The sequence below is a fragment of the Lipophrys pholis genome (assembly GCF_963383615.2).
Source record: "Lipophrys pholis genome assembly, chromosome: 17".
NCBI lineage: Eukaryota > Metazoa > Chordata > Actinopteri > Blenniiformes > Blenniidae > Lipophrys > Lipophrys pholis.
This window is the reverse complement of record NC_137643.1, coordinates 26510367-26533061: the sequence shown is the minus strand read 5'-3', so window position 1 is coordinate 26533061 and position 22695 is coordinate 26510367. Positions and strand designations below refer to the sequence as shown.

At 48.5% G+C, this 22695-nt stretch overlaps 1 protein-coding gene across 2 annotated transcripts; it reads right to left on the bottom strand.

The window, feature by feature from the left end:
- Positions 1-4998: 4998 nt before the first annotated feature.
- On the bottom strand, positions 4999-21673 carry LOC308122905 (uncharacterized protein). Of its 2 annotated transcripts, XM_080485069.1 has the most exons (5): positions 21350-21673; positions 18979-19065; positions 18726-18898; positions 6125-6208; positions 4999-5977 (listed from the first exon to the last, which is right to left on the bottom strand). In XM_080485069.1, exons 1-4 carry the CDS (start codon positions 21408-21410, stop codon positions 6143-6145), a joined length of 387 nt encoding a protein of 128 aa, XP_080341195.1. In that variant the 5' UTR covers positions 21411-21673; the 3' UTR covers positions 4999-5977; positions 6125-6142. The 2 variants fall into 2 exon arrangements, with proteins under 2 accessions (XP_080341195.1, XP_080341196.1); XM_080485070.1 differs by lacking the exon at positions 6125-6208 and having other exon boundaries at positions 5005-5977; positions 21350-21653.
- Positions 21674-22695: the final 1022 nt, after the last annotated feature.

Genomic DNA, 22695 nt, shown 5'->3' with positions numbered 1-22695 from the left:
TCACTCCTATTCACCAGTCACTCCAACAGACCAGTCACTCCTATTGACCAGTCACTCCTACAGACCAGTCACTCCTTCTGATCAGTCACTCCTACAGACCAGTCACTCCTATTCACCAGTCACTCCAACAGACCAGTCACTCCTATTGACCAGTCACTCCTACAGACCAGTCACTCCTTCTGATCAGTCACTCCTACTGACCAGTCACTCCTGTTGACCTGTCACTCCTAACGACCAGTCACTCCAACTGACCAGTCACTCCTACTGACCAGTCACTCATACAGACCAGTCACTCCTATTCACCAGTCACTCCTGTTGACCAGTCACCCCAACAGACCAGTCACTCCTATTCACCAGTCACTCCAACAGACCAGTCACTCCTATTCACCAGTCACTCCAACAGACCAGTCACTCCTTCTGATCAGTCACTCCTACAGACCAGTCACTCCTTCTGACCAGTCACTCCAACAGACCAGTCACTCCTACTGACCAGTCACTCATACAGACCAGTCACTCCTATTCACCAGTCACTCCTACAGACCAATCACTGCTGCTGACCAGTCACTCCTATTCACCAGTCACTCCTACAGACCAGTCACTCCTATTGACCAGTCACTCCTACAGACCAGTCACTCCTTCTGACCAGTCAGACCAGTCAATCCTGTTGACCAGTCAATCCTGTTGACCAGTCACTCCTATTCACCAGTCACTCCTACAGACCAGTCACTCCTTCTGACCAGTCAGACCAGTCAATCCTGTTGACCAGTCACTCCTTCTGACCAGTCACTCCTATTCACTAGTCACTGCTACTGACCAGTCACTCCTATTGACCAGTCACTCCTATTCACCAGTCACTCCTACTGACCAGTCACTCCTTCTGACCAGTCACTCCTACAGACCAGTCACTCCTATTCACCGGTCACTCCAACGGACCAGTCACTCCTACAGACCAGTCACACCTACTGACCAGTCACTCCTACTGACCAGTCACTCCTATTGACCAGTCACACCTACAGACCAGTCACTCCTTCTGACCAGTCAGACCAGTCAATCCTGTTGACCAGTCACTCCTTCTGACCAGTCACTCCTATTCACTAGTCACTGCTACTGACCAGTCACTCCTATTGACCAGTCACTCCTATTCACCAGTCACTCCTACTGACCAGTCACTCTTTCTGACCAGTCACTCCTACAGACCAGTCACTGCTACTGACCAGTCACTCCTATTGACCAGTCACTCCTATTCACCAGTCACTCCTGTTGACCAGTCCACCTACAGACCAGTCCACCTACCGACCAGTCACTCCTACTGACCAGTCACTCCTATTCACCAGTCACTCCTGTTGACCAGTCACTGCTACTGACCAGTCACTCCTATTCACCAGTCACTCCTGTTGACCAGTCACTCCTACAGACCAGTCACTCCTATTCACCAGTCACTCCTACAGACCAGTCACACCTACTGACCAGTCACTCCTACTGACCAGTCACTCCTATTCACCAGTCACTCCTATTCACCAGTCACTCCTACAGACCAGTCACACCTACTGACCAGTCACTCCTACTGACCATTCACTCCTATTCACCAGTCACTCCTATTCACCCGTCACTCCTGTTGACCAGTCACTCCTATTCACCAGTCACTCCTATTCACCCGTCACTCCTGTTGACCAGTCACTGCTACTGACCAGTCACTCCTACTGACCAGTCACTCCTACTGACCATTCACTCCTATTCACCAGTCACTCCTATTCACCGTCACTCCTGTTGACCAGTCACTCCTATTCACCAGTCACTCCTATTCACCCGTCACTCCTGTTGACCAGTCACTCCTATTCACCAGTCACTCCTATTCACCAGTCACTCCTACAGACCAGTCACACCTACTGACCAGTCACTCCTACCGACCAGTCACTCCTATTCACCAGTCACTCCTACAGACCAGTCACTCCTACTGACCAGTCACTCCTATTCACCAGTCACTCCTATTCACCAGTCACTCCTACAGACCAGTCACACCTACTGACCAGTCACTCCTACCGACCAGTCACTCCTATTCACCAGTCACTCCTACAGACCAGTCACTCCTACTGACCATTCACTCCTATTCACCAGTCACTCCTATTCACCCGTCACTCCTGTTGACCAGTCACTCCTATTCACCAGTCACTCCTATTCACCCGTCACTCCTGTTGACCAGTCACTCCTATTCACCAGTCACTCCTATTCACCAGTCACTCCTACAGACCAGTCACACCTACTGACCAGTCACTCCTACCGACCAGTCACTCCTATTCACCAGTCACTCCCACAGACCAGTCACTCCTACTGACCAGTCACTCCTATTCACCAGTCACTCCTATTCACCCGTCACTCCTGTTGACCAGTCACTGCTACTGACCAGTCACTCCTACTGACCAGTCACTGCGACTGACCAGTCACTCCTACTGACCAGTCACTCCTACTGACCAGTCACTCCTATTCACTAGTCACTCCTGTTGACCAGTCACTGCTACTGACCAGTGGTATCAGTGGTGGACCACCATAGTGATCTGACCCGTGGAGGTTCCTCCGGTCAGGTGACCCTTTATATCTCACTGCTGTCGGTCGACTACTGACTGTTTGTAGCCCCGCATAACTTACACTTGGTACATAGCCTTAGTAATCTATTACTCCAGTAATCCATTACTTTGGTGGTCTACCACTAGTGATCAGTAATTGTCAACAAGTAAATAACAATTTATCTCCGTTTGATCATTTGTTTATGTGCAAATGAGCTCCGGTGGTTCAGAAGCGTGCGGGAGCCGATCACTAGAGTGATTTACACCTTCTGATCAAACGCTGAGCCCCACCCTCTCTGAGCCCTGCTTGGTACCCCTCCAGCCCAGGACCTGGAGTGGACTGTCCTGGCCTTGGTGGCCCTCCAGCCCAGGACCTGGAGTGGACTGTCCTGGCCTTGGTGGCCCTCCAGCCCAGGACCTGGAGTGGACTGTCCTGGCCTTGGTGGCCCTGCTGGCCAGGACCTGGAGTGGACTGTCCTGGCCTTGGTGGCCCTCCAGCCCAGGGCCTGGAGTGGACTGTCCTGGCCTTGGTGGCCCTGCTGGCCAGGACCTGGAGTGGACTGTCCTGGCCTTGGTGGCCCTGCTGGCCAGGACCTGGAGTGGACTGTCCTGGCCTTGGTGGCCCTCCAGCCCAGGACCTGGAGTGGACTGTCCTGGCCTTGGTGGCCCTGCTGGCCAGGACCTGGAGTGGACTGTCCTGGCCTTGGTGGCCCTGCTGGCCAGGACCTGGAGTGGACTGTCCTGGCCTTGGTGGCCCTCCAGCCCAGGGCCTGGAGTGGACTGTCCTGGCCTTGGTGGCCCTGCTGGCCAGGCGACTCATTCTGTCTAACTGGAAACACCCTCACCCCCCAAACCCCCCCAGAGGGGGGTGGAAGAGCTTTTATTGTCAGTTAGACTGGAGAAACTAAGATTTTCTCTTAATGGATCACTAAAGTCATGTGAAAACACTTGGAGACTTCTACACTAGATTACTTTACTCTCTGACATCTCTGTATGTTTCTCATGACTGAGTGCCCCGCCCTTTTTGTTGTTGTTGTTTTTTGTGTATTATTTAAATGTACTTTGAATCATTGATATGTCGTTGGTATTATCATTGTGCACTGGTAACTGCTCTCCTGTGGGTGGCACACGAGGGAGGGAGGGAGGGAGGGAGGAAGAGGGAGGAAGGGAGGGAGGGAGGAAGGGGGAGGAAGGGAGGAAGGGAGGGAGGGAGGAAGAGGGAGGAAGGGAGGGAGGGAGGAAGGGGGAGGAAGGGAGGAAGGGAGGGAGGGAGGAAGAGGGAGGAAGGGAGGGAGGGAGGGAGGGAGGAAGGGAGGAAGAGGGAGGAATGGAGGGAGGGAGGGAGGGAGGGAGGAAGAGGGAGGAAGGAAGGGAGGGAGGGAGGGAGAGAGGGAGAGAGGGAGGGAGGGAGGGAGGGAGGAATGGAGGGAGGGAGGGAGGGAGTGAGGAAGGGAGGGAGGGAGGGAGGGAGAGAGGGAGAGAGGGAGAGAGGGAGGGAGGGAGGGAGAGAGGGAGGGAGGGAGAGAGGGAGGGAGGGAGGGAGGGAGGAAGAGGGAGGAAGGAAAGGAGGGAGGGAGGGAGAGAGGGAGAGAGGGAGGGAGGGAGGGAGGGAGGGAGGGAGGGAGTGAGGAAGGGAGGGAGGGAGGGAGGGAGAGAGGGAGAGAGGGAGGGAGGGAGGAAGGGGGAGGAAGGGAGGAAGGGAGGGAGGGAGGAAGGGAGGGAGGGAGGGAGGGAGGAAGGGAGGAAGAGGGAGGAATGGAGGGAGGGAGGGAGGGAGGGAGGGAGGAAGAGGGAGGAAGGAAAGGAGGGAGGGAGGGAGAGAGGGAGAGAGGGAGGGAGGGAGGGAGGGAGGGAGGAATGGAGGGAGGGAGGGAGGGAGGGAGGGAGTGAGGAAGGGAGGGAGAGAGGGAGGGAGGGAGGGAGAGAGGGAGAGAGGGAGAGAGGGAGAGAGGGAGGGAGGGAGGGAGGGAGAGAGGGAGAGAGGGAGAGAGGGAGGGAGGGAGGGAGAGAGGGAGAGAGGGAGAGAGGGAGGGAGGGAGGAAGAGGGAGGAAGGAAAGGAGGGAGGGAGGGAGAGAGGGAGAGAGGGAGGGAGGGAGGGAGGGAGGAATGGAGGGAGGGAGGGAGGGAGGGAGGGAGGGAGTGAGGAAGGGAGGGAGGGAGGGAGGGAGAGAGGGAGAGAGGGAGGGAGGGAGAGAGGGAGAGAGGGAGGGAGGGAGAGAGGGAGAGAGGGAGAGAGGGAGAGAGGGAGAGAGGGAGGGAGGGAGAGAGGAAGGAATGGAGGGAGGGAGGGAGGGAGGGAGGGAGGGAGAGAGGGAGAGAGGGAGGGAGGGAGAGAGGAAGGAATGGAGGGAGGGAGGGAGGGAGGGAGGGAGAGAGAGAGGAAGGAATGGAGGGAGGGAGGGATGGATTCTTGGTAGAGAAAACAGAAAAAGGAAGTGGGGTTTTCAGTATTTTCTTTATTGTTTGTAACCTGTGAAACGGCTTCCAATAAAAAAGAGTTATAAAAAGAAAACAAAGGTCCATGGTGGTTCTGCTCAGACTTCTCACCCTCCGTCCATGAAACCATCTGACACGTGTTTCAAAAAGATTCACAAGAGACAAGGAGGTAAACACATTGTGCCAGAGCTTAAATAAAGACCCAACCAGGAAGAACGATGTGAGGATCCTCTTGTTGGTGAAACGTCTTTGTCCAGCAGAAAACCCAGAAACCAGCTGCTTCAAGATAAAACACAAAACGTTTTGTGTGTCCGTTCACACGACAACGCTGCTCGGAGACACTGAAAACAACATTTTGGAAACACCCTGTCTCCGTGGAAATGGAGGAAATCTCTGCTCCTAGTCCTAGTCCTAGTCCTGGTCGGGGGAGTTGTGCACATGCTCAGACTATCAGAACAGGGTTTCCTCTGTCGTGTCACGACTCCCAGTTCATATTCTCCTGGGACTCCGGGGTTTTATTTTGACAGTCTCCGTAATAACAATCCAACTTGGTCTGTCCACTTGAATATGGGTGTTCTCCCGTTGTTAATGTTTAGAGCCCATTGTTCTCTGCTGCATGTGTGTGTGTGTGGCTTCATTACAAAAACTAACAACAGCGCCAACTAGTGGCCCAACATGAAAACTACATCATTTTCAATGCTTTTGCTGTTGCCGTAGAAACTGACATAGTTTTCAAATCATTGCCATGTCTCTGTGAACGACTCTGTGTACTTTGTGTGTTTAATGATCATGATAATAAATATGTGAAGTTGTACATAATCAGTGTGAGAGTGGATGAGAGAGAAACTTAGAGTTCCCACAGTCAGTTAAGGCCACGGGGAAGCAGGGTGGTCCACCTGGTCCACCTGGTCCACCTGGTCCACCTGGTCCACCTGGGTCTCCACCCACCTCTGGTCAGGTGATCAAACGTCCACAGCAGCTGGAAAACAAATGTCCATAGTGATCAGAGCTTATCCACCGGGTGTGTGTGTGTGTGTGTGTGTGTGTGTGTGTGTGTGTGTGTGTGTGTGTGTGTGTGTGTGTGTGTGTGTGTGTGTGTGTGTGTGTGTGTGTGTGTGTGTGTTACCTGCAGTGTGTGTGAGACTCAGAGTGTGTTTTGTAGCTGTGCTGCATTCAAGATCATCAGAGTCCAGAACAGAAGCCAGATTTCCTGCAGACAGTGAACACACCGATAACAGTTTGTTGATTCTTTGTTGATTTTTTTAAAGTTGATAGATCAGACTAACTGATTTAGTCAATTAAACCTGAGTTAAATCACAAAGAATAACCAACACCCAACACTCAACGAGGTAAAAGAGAAAGCTTCTGTTTGTTATGATCGGGGCTCAAAATCATTAGAAATATGAGCTCGGAAATTTGAAAAGAAAATGACTGAAAATACAGGAACAAAAATCAAAGACCCCAAAACCAAAAGATGAAGAATAAACTACGTGACATTCACAAGGCATTTGAAATATTCTATAAATCATTATATTCTAAAGTCTCAGGTGGAACCGTGGATAAAAATGACAGCTTACTAAATTCTTTGGATCTGACTGAAGAACAGAATCTCAGAAACGGAACTGAACATTAGTGGACTGAAATCTAACAAATCAGCAGCTTCAGATGGATTCATGGCTGAAAGGGAGCAGGAGTGACAGTCTGGGTTGATCCAGGCATTACCCCCCTCCCTGGTGAGGTTTTAATTCATTTTCTATTTAAATTTTTTTATTTCTTTTTTATTTTAATTTTTATATTTATTTTCCCTTCCCCTTGTCCTGTTCAGCAGCTTGACCAAACAATATGATGTGATCTAGAACCTTCTGGAGTCAGAACAGTTTTGTTCTTGAACAGGAAGAGACCTGGAGTCTCCTCCTGCTGCTGCTTTATTAGGAGTTGGTATGGGGGGGGGGGGGGGGGGGGGGGACGCTCAAAGAGAGAGAAGAGAAGAGAAGAGAAGAGAAGAGAAGAGAAGAGAAGAGAGGGGGGGTAACATACAATACCCTTATTAGTGCTACATATATTATTTGCAGTTGTCACACTGATCCAAATACTTTACAACTGTTATTAGATTAACCAGCCTGAGCAGCTCTATCTAGACAGTAACATGATTTTCTAGATTAAACCAGCCTGAGCAGCTCTATCTAGACAGTAACATGATTTTCTAGATTAAACCAGCCTGAGCAGCTCTATCTAGACAGTAACATGATTTTCTAGATTAACCAGCCTGAGCAGCTCTATCTAGACAGTAACATGATTTCTTAGATTAACCAGCCTGAGCTGCTCTATCTAGACAGTAAGATGATTTCTTAGATTAACCAGCCTGAGCAGCTCTATCTAGACAGTAACATGATTTCTTAGATTAACCAGCCTGAGCTGCTCTATCTAGACAGTAACATGATTTTCTAGATTAAACCAGCCTGAGCAGCTCTATCTAGACAGTAACATGATTTTCTAGATTAAACCAGCCTGAGCAGCTCTATCTAGACAGTGACATGATTTTTCTAGATTAACCAGCCTGAGCAGCTCTATCTAGACAGTAAGATGATTTCTTAGATTAACCAGCCTGAGCAGCTCTATCTAGACAGTAACATGATTTCTTAGATTAACCAGCCTGAGCAGCTCTATCTAGACAGTAAGATGATTTCTTAGATTAACCAGCCTGAGCTGCTCTATCTAGACAGTAACATGATTTTCTAGATTAAACCAGCCTGAGCAGCTCTATCTAGACAGTAACATGATTTTCTAGATTAAACCAGCCTGAGCAGCTCTATCTAGACAGTGACATGATTTTCTAGATTAACCAGCCTGAGCAGCTCTATCTAGACAGTAAGATGATTTCTTAGATTAACCAGCCTGAGCAGCTCTATCTAGACAGTGACATGATTTCTTAGATTAACCAGCCTGAGCAGCTCTATCTAGACAGTAACATGATTTCTTAGATTAACCAGCCTGAGCAGCTCTATCTAGACAGTAACATGATTTCTTAGATTAACCAGCCTGAGCAGCTCTATCTAGACAGCAACATGATTTCTTAGATTAACCAGCCAGAGCAGCTCTATCTAGACAGTAAGATGATTTTCTAGATTAACCAGCCTGAGCAGCTCTATCTAGACAGTAAGATGATTTTCTAGATTAACCAGCCTGCGCAGCTCTATCTAGACAGTAAGATGATTTTCTAGATTAACCAGCCTGAGCAGCTCTATCTAGACAGTAAGATGATTTTCTAGATTAACCAGCCTGAGCAGCTCTATCTAGACAGTAAGATGATTTTCTAGATTAACCAGCCTGAGCAGCTCTATCTAGACAGTAAGATGAAGCAGGAACATGAATGAACAAAGAAGCAACAACAAAAGAAGAACATGATTTTGAGAGTTTGAACAAATGATGACAGAGAACAAGCAACTTCAGTAACACTTGTCATGAGGAGTGGAAGTGTGTGTGTGTGGGGGGGGGGGGGATTGATCCCCCCCCGAGCCCGCAGAGCCGCCAACCACCCAAGCCACAACGCCCCAACCACTGACGGCCCCCAGAGCCCCCGGATGGAGCCACCACCCCTCCACAGGGCTACATGGTGTATTTAATTATTGGGGACCAGGTGGACTCAAATTGTGTCAAATGGTTTTTCCTACCAGCAGAAATTCTCTCCACTGTGATGTGGTCTAGAATTAAGTTTTTAAATAACTTTATACTCAGATTACTTTTGGATTTCCAGTTCATGAGCCTTTTTAGTGACGCTGATGGAAACCAGGAGCATCAGGACTCATTTCTTCTCTTTTAACTTCTGTGAGATCTCCTGACAAGCAAAGTGCAGGTGAGACTGGAATAGGGGGGCCCAGGTAGAACCATAAACCTTCACTGATCTTCAGACAGAATGTTTGGACTGGTGTACACAGCCATAGTGTGTGTAGGTAGTATCAGGGAGATCACAGTGTGTAGATAGTATCAGGAGATCAGTGTGTAGATAGTATCAGGGAGATCACAGTGTGTAGATAGTATCAGGAGATCAGTGTGTAGATAGTATCAGGAGATCACAGTGTGTAGATAGTATCAGGGGATCACAGTGTGTAGATAGTATCAGGAGATCACAGTGTGTAGATAGTATCAGGAGATCAGTGTGTAGATAGTATCAGGGAGATCACAGTGTGTAGATAGTATCAGGGAGATCAGTGTGTAGATAGTATCAGGGAGATCAGTATGTAGATAGTATCAGGAGATCAGTGTGTAGATAGTATCAGGGAGATCAGTGTGTAGATAGTATCAGGAGATCAGTGTGTAGATAGTATCAGGAGATCAGTGTGTAGGTAGTATCAGGAGATCAGTGTGTAGATAGTATCAGGAGATCAGTGTGTAGATAGTATCAGGAGATCACAGTGTGTAGGTAGTATCAGGAGATCAGTGTGTAGATAGTATCAGGAGATCACAGTGTGTAGATAGTATCAGGAGATCAGTGTGTAGGTAGTATCAGGAGATCACAGTGTGTAGATAGTATCAGGGAGATCAGTGTGTAGATAGTATCAGGGAGATCAGTATGTAGATAGTATCAGGAGATCAGTGTGTAGATAGTATCAGGGAGATCAGTGTGTAGATAGTATCAGGAGATCACAGTGTGTAGGTAGTATCAGGAGATCAGTATGTAGATAGTATCAGGAGATCAGTGTGTAGATAGTATCAGGGAGATCAGTGTGTAGATAGTATCAGGAGATCAGTGTGTAGATAGTATCAGGGAGATCAGTGTGTAGATAGTATCAGGAGATCAGTGTGTAGATAGTATCAGGAGATCAGTGTGTACATAGTATCAGGAGATCAGTGTGTAGATAGTATCAGGAGATCAGTGTGTAGATAGTATCAGGGAGATCAGTGTGTAGATAGTATCAGGGAGATCAGTGTGTAGATAGTATCAGGGAGATCAGTGTGTAGATAGTATCAGGAGATCAGTGTGTACATAGTATCAGGAGATCAGTGTGTAGATAGTATCAGGAGATCAGTGTGTAGATAGTATCAGGGAGATCAGTGTGTAGATAGTATCAGGAGATCAGTGTGTAGATAGTATCAGGAGATCAGTGTGTAGATAGTATCAGGGAGTCTATTGATTAGTGACCATAGTCACTCATGTACTGCTGGACTAGATCTATTGATTAGTGACCATAGTCACTCATGTACTGCTGGACTAGATCTATTGATTAGTGACCATAGTCACTCATGTACTGCTGGACTATATCAGTGGATTCCCAGTGTCGGTGTTTACTGCCTTACTACCTCTGTGTTCTTGTGGACTGAGGACCTTGTTGAGGACTCCTCCCACTATCAGTGTTTGGTCAGAGTGTGTTGAGAGGGTGAAGAAGTTGTGATAGAAGGAGGATCATCAACATTTGGGCCGTAGATGTTTGTGATCCACATCTCTATGTTCTGAAGAGAGATGATGATAATTATAAATCTTCCCTCTGGATCTGTGATTGTGTCTTTACAAGACAATTATATTTTATTGATGATTAATGTAGCTCCGCCTCTCTGCTGGGAGTTCTACCAAGCTGAGTGTGTGTGAGGGAACTGTGGTGAAATCAGTCTGTGATGTCCTGTGGTAGGTGTGTGTGTCTCTGGTAATAGGACAATGTCTCTTGTAATAAGACAATGTCTCTTGTAATAAGACAATGTCTCTTGTAATAAGACAATGTATCTGGTAATAAGACAATGTCTCTGGTAATAAGACAATGTCTCTTGTAATAAGACAGTGTCTCTTGTAATAAGACAATGTCTCTGGTAATAAGACAATGTCTCTTGTAACAAGACAATGTCTCTTGTAATAAGACAGTGTCTCTTGTAATAAGACAATGTCTCTGGTAATAAGACAGTGTCTCTGGTAATAAGACAATGTCTCTTGTAATAGGACAATGTCTCTTGTAATAAGACAATGTCTCTTGTAATAAGACAGTGTCTCTTGTAATAAGACAATGTCTCTGGTAATAACACAATGTCTCTTGTAATAAGACAGTGTCTCTTGTAATAAGACAATGCCTCTGGTAATAAGACAGTGCCTCTGGTAATAAGACAGTGTCTCTGGTAATAAGACAATGTCTCTTGTAATAAGACAATGTCTCTTGTAATAAGACAATGTCTCTTGTAATAAGACAATGTCTCTGGTAATAAGACAATGTCTCTGGTAATAAGACAGTGTCTCTTGTAATAAGACAGTGTCTCTGGTAATAAGACAGTGTCTCTGGTAATAAGACAATGTCTCTTGTAATAAGACAATGTCTCTTGTAATAAGACAATGTCTCTGGTAATAAGACAGTGTCTCTTGTAACAAGACAATGTCTCTTATAATAAGACAATGTCTCTGGTAATAAGACAATGTCTCTTGTAATAAGACAGTGTCTCTTGTAATAAGACAGTGTCTCTTGTAACAAGACAGTGTCTCTTGTAATAAGACAATGTCTCTTGTAACAAGACAATGACTCTTGTAATAAGACAATATCTCTTGTCTCAAGCATTGCTCCGACTCTGGAGATGGAGGATGGACTCCTTCATCTTCTTGTCCTCCTCCGTCAGCCCGGTCAGTCCTTTGCTCAGTGTCCTCACCTCGTCCCGAAGTCCCTGGTTCTCAGTTCCACGTCCTGCTGCTGGCTGAACTCCAGCGAGTCCCGGAGAGCCTGGAACTGGAGGTGGAGCAGCTGGACCAGAGCTACCGGGCCTCGAAGCTGGACAGCTTGGTGTTGATGCTGTCCAGGATGTCCTCAAACTGTTTGGAGGACGAGGAACTCATGGGTGGAGACGGCTCAGGACGGCTTCTTTTTGAAGATGTAGCCCGTGGCGTCTTCGGCATGACGAGACGGTCGTAGCACTCGTCCAAGTCGGCTTGAAGATCTTCGATGGTTTCTTCTTCCAGCGTCGTGGGCGAGCTTCATTTCCCTTTTGTCTTTGTTTTGTTTTGTTTTTTCTTGCCGTCGGACGGAAAAGTTTGTCTTACAAGCTGGGAGCCGCCATGTTGGATTACTCACTCACATGATCCTCGGCTGTCAGCTTCGACATCGGACACGTCCAAAACTCCCAAATATTATTTTTTTAAAAAGACCATTAAAAGATTATAGGAAGAGCTGTACCTTCATCAGCTTATATACTTATGGGATCCAATACAGACTTTGAGCCAGTAGGTCACATGACCTGGAAGCCATTGAGCAAAATTACTGTATTTTTCACAACAATTGTAATATTTTTCATAACAATATTACAACAATAACAATATTACAACAATAACAATATTACAATTGAGTTTTAGGGCCATTGAAGAAAAGAACAAATTCGGAGGCTAAAAAAATAAAATAAAAACCTTCGTCTGCTTCAGAGAAAGACGAAAATCAAAGTCGAGATTTGTTTTTTCACGGAGAGACGTCTGTCCGTCCCTCATCGTCTGTCCATCCCTCATCGTCTGTCCGTCCCTCATCGTCTGTCCATCCCTCATCATCTGTCCGTCCCTCATCGTCTGTCCATCCCTCATCATCTGTCTGTCCGTCCCTCATCGTCTGTCCGTCGATGTGAATTCACATTAAAGGGGACATATCATGCTAAATCCACTTTTTTAGCCCTTAAATGCATGTTGTTGTATATTTAGAGTGTTTAGAAGTACAGAAAAGTTCAAAGTAGTCTCTTCAGGTGCTCCGTTGATATCTTTATATTCTGTTTTGGTCATATTTTGCGATCGGTTTCGATTTTTCTATTCTCTATTACGTTTTTTGAACAATGACGTCACAGTATTCGCAGCGGAACTGCCAAATTAGGACATCGACACTTCGAGCAATCCGCCATTTTTGTTTCTCGCTGCGATTTTGTAGTCCAACCGAAGTTACGAGAGGATAAGTGGAAATGTTCGGTTGTTGGCTGTAGTAACCCACAAGCTTCGTTACACCGTCTCCCAGCATCAGAACCTTTTCCAAGTGCCTGGTTGAGTTTTATTTTTCACAGAAATGTACCCACATCTGTGGGTAAGGTCATTTTTGTGTGCGCGAATCACTTTAAGGACGACTACTTCAGCAACCTCCGCCAGTATAAAGAAGGATTTGCCGAAAGACTTGGTCTGATTGAGCGGTCAGTTCCTTCTATCTATGGAGACGACGAACAGAGCACTTCGGTAAGCTGTATATAACGCTAAAAAGTGTGATGATAAGACGTCCCTGTCATTGTTTTGTTAGCATTAGCAGTTGCACCGTCTTCATATGTTAGCGCTGTGTGCTCGTTTTAGATTAGAATGTAACTTCTGTGTTAAATAGTCGTTGTAATACAGGCAGTATTGTAGTAGTGGGCATGGATGGAGAAGTTAGTGTAAATATAGTAACACACCATTGCGTTACATCCATATGAAGACGTTGTTCTGCAGGTGCATCATGGTCATTTTCATCTGGCTCCGCCGGGTCCGACTCTGGCTCCAACATGTATGGCTGGATGGACAAATCTTCCCTTGTTGACATTTTGTAAATAATGTGTGAATATAAAGTTTCTGCGCCGCTAGATAATTGTATCTGTTCTATCAAACTACAAAGATGGCCGAACAGGGTGGAGTTGAACCGAGTGTCACCTCTGCAACCTGGAGAGGAGGCGGGGTATGAAGAGACCGCCCCAAAACGAGTTGCTCTCAGAAGCACATCAGAAAAGGGGTAGAAAAGGGGGCTGTGGAGCTCTAATAATGAGGAATTCAGACCCAAGCATTGCAGTTCCGCTTTATATAGACCACAACTGTATGATTTATATGTAAAAAGGAAGGATTTAAAAGCATGATATGTCTCCTTTAAATCACCTAATTGTGACTATATCGGGTTGCTGACTGCTGATGGACGTGATTTTACACTGGATTTCCTTGATTAATAAGAAGATTTAAATAAGCAGCCGGGATCCGTGTCTTTGTCCTTCGTACTGGACGAACTTCCAGGACAGAACCAGGCAGCAGCTGCTCTGTCTCTTCTGGTCCTGATACTGATGATAACTGACCGTGTTTATGAGAGACATTCTGTCCTGAAGCGTCTTTTCGTCCCTCCATTAAAGTGCCTGCGGGGCAGGAAGCAGTCTCACGCTGGCAGGGGGACTGACAGACAATCTCAACCTTGATTTTTGACTTTTTCTGATGCGCGTGAAGGTTTTTTTTTTCCAGCCTCTGAATTAGTTTTTTCTTCAGCGGCCCTAAAACCCTTCTGTAGAATTTCTACCAAACAAGCGATTCTAATTCTGGGTTCCTAAGGGTAGAACAACTTTAAGCAAGTAGATTAAGGATGGAAAATTGATCCGTTTTGATAAACTTAAACGTAAGTATTCTTTGGAAAAGCAGGATACCTACAAATACGTCACTATATAAACACAAAAATGAAATCAGACGTCAACACGGACTTGTTACAATTCTTTAGAAATTCATACGATGGGAAATCTAATAAGAAACTTATTTCGAGTTCCTCCAAATGTCTGACGAATCATCAGCCTCACCCAACGGAGTGTGAAGGTATGCTGGGAGAAGGAGGGAGCGTTAGTACCAGCAGAGGAGTGGTGTTCTGGAAACATCAATGGAAATGCACAAACTTCATCACTCCGCTGGATGGAAGACCGCCGCTCTGCTGGAGGGATGTGGAGAGCACTGTGCAAACCATTCTCCCACTATGGGGGGATGTCCACCTGCTGGACAGCTCTGGGTGGAGCTTCATGGAGACCTCCAGGACATTTCTAAGGGTGTGTCTTCTTTTGGAATAAAAAGTGTATATTTTGGATGCTTTCCACATGGATGGAGAAAGAAAGATAAATATTTATTGAGCATTTTGATTGTGGCAAGTAAGAAATGTCTAACTAAAAAACAGCTGGGGCTCCCAGCTTCCTGGGGACATGGGGCTCCCAGCTTCCTGGGACATGGGGCTCCCAGCTTCCTGGGGACATGGGGCTCCCAGCTTCCTGGGACATGGGGCTCCCAGCTTCCTGGGGACATGGGGCTCCCAGCTTCCTGGGACATGGGGCTCCCAGCTTCCTGGGACATGGGGCTCCCAGCTTCCTGGGACATGGGGCTCCCAGCTTCCTGGGGACATGGGGCTTCCTGGGGACATGGGGCTCCCAGCTTCCTGGGACATGGGGCTCCCAACTTCCTGGGGACATGGGGCTCCCAGCTTCCTGGGACATGGGGCTCCCAGCTTCCTGGGACATGGGGCTCCCAGCTTCCTGGGGACATGGGGCTCCCAGCTTCCTGGGGACATGAGGCTCCCAGCTTCCTGGGACATGGGGCTCCCAGCTTCCTGGGGACATGGGGCTTCCTGGGGACATGGGGCTCCCAGCTTCCTGGGACATGGGGCTCCCAGCTTCCTGGGGACATGGGGCTCCCAGCTTCCTGGGGACATGGGGCTCCCAGCTTCCTGGGACATGGGGCTCCCAGCTTCCTGGGACATGGGGCTCCCAGCTTCCTGGGGACATGAGGCTCCCAGCTTCCTGGGACATGGGGCTCCCGGCTTCCTGGGGACATGGGGCTTCCTGGGGACATGGGGCTCCCAGCTTCCTGGGACATGGGGCTCCCAGCTTCCTGGGGACATGGGACTTCCTGGGGACATGGGACTTCCTGGGGACATGGGGCTCCCAGCTTCCTGGGACATGGGGCTCCCAGCTTCCTGGGGACATGGGGCTCCCAGCTTCCTGGGACATGGGGCTCCCAGCTTCCTGGGGACATGAGGCTCCCAGCTTCCTGGGACATGGGGCTCCCAGCTTCCTGGGGACATGGGGCTCCCAGCTTCTTGGGGACATAGGGCTCTGAGCTTCCTGGGGACATGGGGCTTCCTGGGGACATGGGGCTCCCAGCTTCCTGGGACATGGGGCTCCCAGCTTCCTGGGGACATGGGGCTCCCAGCTTCTTGGGGACATAGGGCTCTGAGCTTCCTGGGGACATGGGGCTTCCTGGGGACATGGGGCTCCCAGCTTCCTGGGGACATGGGGCTCCCAGCTTCCTGGGGACATGGGGTTCCCAGCTTCTTGGGGACATGGGGCTCCCAGCTTCCTGGGGACATGGGGCTCCCAGCTTCCTGGGGACATTGGGCTTCCTGGGGACATTGGGCTCCCAGCTTCCTGGGACATGGGGCTCCCAGCTTCCTGGGGACATGGGGCTCCCAGCTTCCTGGGACATGGGGCTCCCAGCTTCCTGGGGACATGGGGCTTCCTGGGGACATGGGGCTCCCAGCTTCCTGGGACATGGGGCTCCCAACTTCCTGGGGACATGGGGCTCCCAGCTTCCTGGGACATGGGGCTCCCAGCTTCCTGGGACATGGGGCTCCCAGCTTCCTGGGGACATGGGGCTCCCAGCTTCCTGGGGACATGGGCTCCCAGCTTCCTGGGACATGGGGCTCCCAGCTTCCTGGGGACATGGGGCTTCCTGGGGACATGGGGCTCCCAGCTTCCTGGGACATGGGGCTCCCAGCTTCCTGGGGACATGGGGCTCCCAGCTTCCTGGGGACATGGGGCTCCCAGCTTCCTGGGGACATGAGGCTCCCAGCTTCCTGGGACATGGGGCTCCCAGCTTCCTGGGGACATGGGGCTCCCAGCTTCTTGGGGACATAGGGCTCTGAGCTTCCTGGGGACATGGGGCTTCCTGGGGACATGGGGCTCCCAGCTTCCTGGGGACATGGGGTTCCCAGCTTCTTGGGGACATGGGGCTCCCAGCTTCCTGGGGACATGGGGCTCCCAGCTTCCTGGGGACATTGGGCTTCCTGGGGACATGGGGCTCCCAGCTTCTTGGGGACATGGGGCTTCCTGGGGACATGGGGCTCCCAGCTTCCTGGGGACATGGGGCTCCCAGCTTCCTGGGGACATGGGGCTCCCAGCTTCCTGGGGACATGGGGTTCCCAGCTTCCTGGGGACATGGGGCTCCCAGCTTCCTGGGGACATGGGGCTCCCAGCTTCCTGGGGACATGGCTCTCCTATATTAAACCTAAGAAGCCCAGTTTGATTTTGAGTTGGAACACTTGGAGCCGATGTACGAGTCCCTCCCTGGAGTTTACCTTTTGGTTTTGTGGTATCTTGTTCATTATATTTTGTTTTTGTTTTTTGCGCGTGGGAGAACGAATCAGTATACTGTGTTCATGTTGACACAAGTGAATTGTATCCTTTATTTTTATTTTATTTTATTTTTTTAACTGTTAAACTGACAAGTAAAGAATAAAAAAATAAAAAACCACCAAACACTCAGTGGACCCGTGGAGCTGCCAGAGTGCCAAACTGTGTGTCTGCAGAGAAAAAGAAGTTTAACCATGAAGAACGTAAAGATCTCAGTTCTTCTGCTCAGACGTGTGATTGTTGGTGGTTTGTGGGTTTCTTCTCTCAGGGTTGAATTCCTGAAAGTTTTAGTTCCTCAAAGTGGAGCAGTAAGTCAGACACCACCACCACAGAAGAAGAAGAAGAGTCCGGGTCACGTGACCAGCAGCTGGTCTCATTTAAAAACCACAGACAGCTCAATTAAATTCCTGGAAAGGACACGACTCTTAAACTGTTTCACAACCGCAAACACCCACAGAACCACAACTAGGCCTAAAAAACACTGTGGCACTAGTCTGACTCACTAGTACCGGTCTGACTCACTAGTACCGGTCTGACTCACTAGTACCGGTCTGTCTCACTAGTACCGGTCTGACTCACTGGTACCGGTCTGACTCACTAGTACCGGTCTGTCTCACTAGTACCGGTCTGACTCACTGGTACCGGTCTGACTCACTGGTACCGGTCTGACTCACTGGTACCAGACTGACTCACTGGTACCAGTCTGACTCACTAGTACCGGTCTGACTCATTGGTATCAGACTGACTCACCGCGGTACTGATCTCACTCACTAGTACCGGTCTGACTCACTAGTACCAGACTGACTCACTGGTACCAGACTGACTCACTGGTACCAGACTGACTCACTGGTACCGGTCTGACTCAATGGTACCTGTCTGACTCACTGGTACCAGACTGACTCACTGGTACCGGTCTGACTCACTGGTACCTGTCTAACTCACTGGTACCGGTCTGACTCAATGGTACCTGTCTGACTCACTGGTACCGGTCTGACTCACTGGTACCGGTCTGACTCAATGGTACCTGTCTGACTCACTGGTACCGGTCTGACTCACTGGTACCGGTCTGACTCAATGGTACCTGTCTGACTCACTGGTACCGGTCTGACTCAATGGTAACGGTCTGACTCACTGGTACCGGTCTGACTCAATGGTAACGGTCTGACTCACTGGTACCGGTCTGACTCACTGGTACCAGTCTGACTCACTGGTACCGGTCTGACTCACTGGTACCGGTCTGACTCACTGGTACCGGTCTGACTTCATTCAAAAGATCAATCGGTCAATCAGTACATCAACTGATTCAACTAAGGTTTAACTCATGTTTAACTCAGGGTTGACTCAGGGTTGACTGAGGTTTAACTCGGGTTTAACTCAGGAGTATCTCAGGTTTAAATGGATTGACTGAGGTTTAACTCAGGTTTAACTCAGGTTTAACTCAGGGTTGACTGAGGTTTAACTCGGGTTTAACTCAGGAGTATCTCAGGTTTAAATGGATTGACTGAGGTTTAACTCTAGTCTCACTGGTGGTAAACTAAGTAGCAGACTAGTTTAATTTTGAGTTAAGTTAGAAAATAACGAGATGAAGTTGAGTTTAACTGAAACCTAGTTTGAGTCTGACTTGTTCTTACCTGACACACAGGATGTGATGCTGCATTATGAACGTCAGTCCCTCCCCTTCCTGTATTTCCTGTGTTGGTTGACATGGTAACCAACACTCTCTCCTCCTCCTCCTCCTCCTCCTCCTCCTCCTCTTCGTCCTCCTGCTCGATGAAACGGTCAAAGTCGTCGCTGCTCGTGTTACCTGAAAACAGGAAGTCTTTGTCTCTTCCACAGGAAACTAAAGCTCACAGGTATTTTCAAAATAAAGCGAAGCCGACTCACTGTAGAAGCTGTAGTCGAAGGTCGCGTTGTAGTCGGAGTCATAGTCGGGAGCAGGCGTGACGCCGTTGTAATACTGAGCGTCGCAGACTGACAACACAGAGAAACATCAGAGAAACGCTCCAGATTGATTCACCCTCTATAAAAACAAGAACAACATTCGGCACTCAAGAATCCTGCCCAACAAAATGATGTCATTTCCTTGACCAGCTCCCTCTGGCTGAAGAAATGTTCGGCTGAGCCAACTGTTTGGGCCGTAGTATCTTGTCCAAGTTCTGCAGTGTGGTCTGCATACTCTTGTGTGATTGGTCAGATTTTTCTAGTTTACTTCTGCATTCCGCCACAAGACCACGACAGGGCTGAGCGTGGCGTCTATTTACGCACCGCTATCTGCCGTGCACACACATTCCAGCTCGCTAATGACTGTATCAGTCATATTTTGATGAGGTTTAGCATGGTTAGCTTTGGCCTCGCTGCTGTGTGAGCCCCGAAGAGCGTTAGCACGTAGCATATCTCGGAGTTACGTGATGCCCCTGAACGCATCACTCAGCTCCAGCAGTTAAAACCAGACCAACATGGTGGCTTGGACACAAACTTTCTCTTTTATTACTAAAACAGTTCAGAAAAATGTATTTCTGAAAATATTGGAAGCGAGAAATAAGCTGTGCAGTTGAGAAGTTAAAACGCCGCTTCACAGATGTGTCTGCTGTGAGGGGGCGTGGCCTAAGAGTTCGCCTAAGAGTATGAACTGTCCTGCCGAACAAGAATTTTTTTTGTTCTTCTTTTTATGGGAGTATGTAGGGGCCTTGACGGGCTTTATGCTAAGCTAATGCTAACCTTCACCCTCCAGCCAACATGGTAACAGAGAGGCGAACAGCTTGGTTCTTGAGGAGGTACTTTTGGTTCTTGAGGAGGTAGTATTAATTCTTGAGGAGGTACTTTTGGTTCTTGTGTATGTGTTGGGGTGTGGGGTGGGAACTGAGGGGGCGATGTTAATTGTTACCAAACAGGAAGAGTGTCATCACAAACGGCCTGTCAATCACAGCAGAGGAAATGAAAAACAGCTGACACACACACACACACACACACACACACACACACACACACACACACACACAGTGTCAATCACAGTGTGTGGGCGGGACTTGGATGCAGGAATAAAGAAGAGAGGAAATAAAGGAAAAATAGGAACAAGTGTGAGGAGAGAACAAAGAATGAAAGGAGACTTTACACAAACCAGCTGTCTGACCACACAAAGGGAAACACACGAAGAATCTCACACACACACACACACACACACACACACACACACACACACACACACACACACACACTGTATTGCCAAAAGTATTTGCTCGCCGGCCTTCACACCACATGACCTTGAGTGACCTCCTGTTAAAGCAGAGAGTTTAATCTGATGTGGCTCCACCGTCTGAAGCTTGAAGAGCTTCAGGAGTGTTTATTGGTAATGTGGGAGAAGAAGACCTGGCTCACGGTCTCTGTTCTGTCAGGTGGAGGTCAGGGCTCTGCAGGGCAGTCAGACAGGACCATTCAGTTCTTTATGGACCTGCTTGTGTTCTGGGGCCGCCATGTTGGAACAGGAAGTGACCGTCTCCAAATGAAATAGTCCAAAATGTCTCCGGCTGCTGAAGCTTTGAGAGTTTCTTTCACTGGAAGTAAAGAGGCCGAGTGACTCCACAAGAACAATTCCCCCAGTTTGTCTCCACTGTTCTAAAAAGTCCATTGTCGGTGAGCACTACACTACCATGGCTTTGCATTGTGGCTGGTGGTGTGAAGTATGAATGCAGCTGATCGGCCACGGAAACCCTCCATGAGGCTCTACACACTGTTCTGGAGCTAATCTGAAGATCTCATGAAGTTTGTTAATCTGAAGACGATTGACTCTGCAGAAAGTTGAGTTGCTGTTGTTCTCAATCGCTTCCACTTTGTACTTATTGATCAGGTGTTCGATCACGGCACCATGCTGGACCTCACTGAGCTCCTGAGAGACTCGGTATTTCACCGATGTTTGTAGAAACAGTCTATGGTCGGAACTCATGAATTCAATGATTTGTAGAGCTGAGCAAATACTTTAGTTGATGAACAACTGACAAACAAGTTTACACACACAGACATACACAAATGCACACACCACATGGTTACAGCTTCCACAGCAGAAACACATCATTTCTCTCAAAAACTTCCCTTGATTCTTCAGGCTTTACACAGGATTTTCAAAGCGTGGGAAGACATGAAGTGATTCTGCATGTGTTCATCTACACTGAGAGGAAGCCCTCCAGCTGGGGGTGGGGGGGTGGGGGCTGAACACAGTGGGTTCCAGTCACAGAGGAGAAACAGCTGGTTTCAGACTCACCGAGTGTCAGCGGCAGAAGCAGCAGCAACGAGCCTCCGAGCAGCAACCTGAACCTGGACATGATCCACGGGGGGGAGAGGGGGAGGCAAAGAGAGGGGGAGAGAGGGGGGGAGAGAGAGAGACAGAGGGAGAGACAGAGGGAGAGACAGAGAGAGAGACAGAGGGAGAGACAGAGAGAGAGACAGAGAGAGAGACAGAGGGAGAGACAGAGAGAGACAGAGACAGAGAGAGAGAGAGACAGAGAGAAAGACAGAGAGAGGGACAGGGTGGCTGGCAGAAGGACAGAGAGATGAGCAGAGGTGTGATGTTCTGAAAGACTGAGCTCTGAATGAGGGGAAACTGAGAGAAAAGGGGAGGAGAGGAGGGGGCCTAGTTTTCCTGCCAACTCCGTCCTCTGTTTTCCAAACATGTAAGAAGACAGTGTGTGTGTGTGTGTGTGTGTGTGTGTGTGTGTGTGTGTGTGTGTGTGTGTGTGTGTGTGTGTGTGTGTGTGTGTGTGTGTGTGTGTGTGTAACATGAGTTTAGAGCAGTTTGGAATAAAGGAGCAGTGCTGTTGCTCTGCCCACTTTTATTCATTTATTACCCACACACGCCTACGATACCCAGGAGCCTCTGCTGCTGCTGTAACTGATTACTTTCAAGTAATGAGTAACTCTCATTTGAGTCTCAGGCCTCGTTTAAACGACGTTTCAGGTGAAAACAAATCGTTTTCTGTCAGATTCTAATGGTCAGAGTAGCGACATGACAGTGAGACCCAAATTGAGCTCTCATGATGCCACCATGAAAGCTCACTCTCTCACTGCTATCAGATTACCTCAAAGCTGGGTCAGGGGTCATTTGTAAAAACTCTTAGAATAAAACCGCTACAGCAGAAGTTTTATGTACATTTCACTGTATTTTGCACCAGAAGGTTTCATTAAAATTGACTTTAGGTTGAGATCGGAGCCATTTTCTGCAGTAGTTGTTTGGTTTTCTGACATTTTCATCTCTTTCACTTTGGACCACAACAAAGAAAACTTTAAAAATGAAAATTTATAGGTGATTATTGCACTTTTTCACTGGTCCGGAATGCTCAAGATGAATTTGAGATGATGTGGCCCCTGAACTACAATGTGTTTGACCCCCCTGCTTTAGATGCTGGCGCCATGTGAGAATGAAGAGCCAGTCGAGGCTCTCTGGAGTTTCTCACTCCAGTTGAACAAAGCAGGAGTCTGTGTGTGACACACACATTTTAACATGTTGACTTTTCTTGTTCACATCGAGTGAAGGTGTGAACGTCTGCAGTTTGTTGATGGAAGTCTGTTGACGCAGCGGCTCAGCCGTCGCCTCCTCGCTCCCCTCAGCAC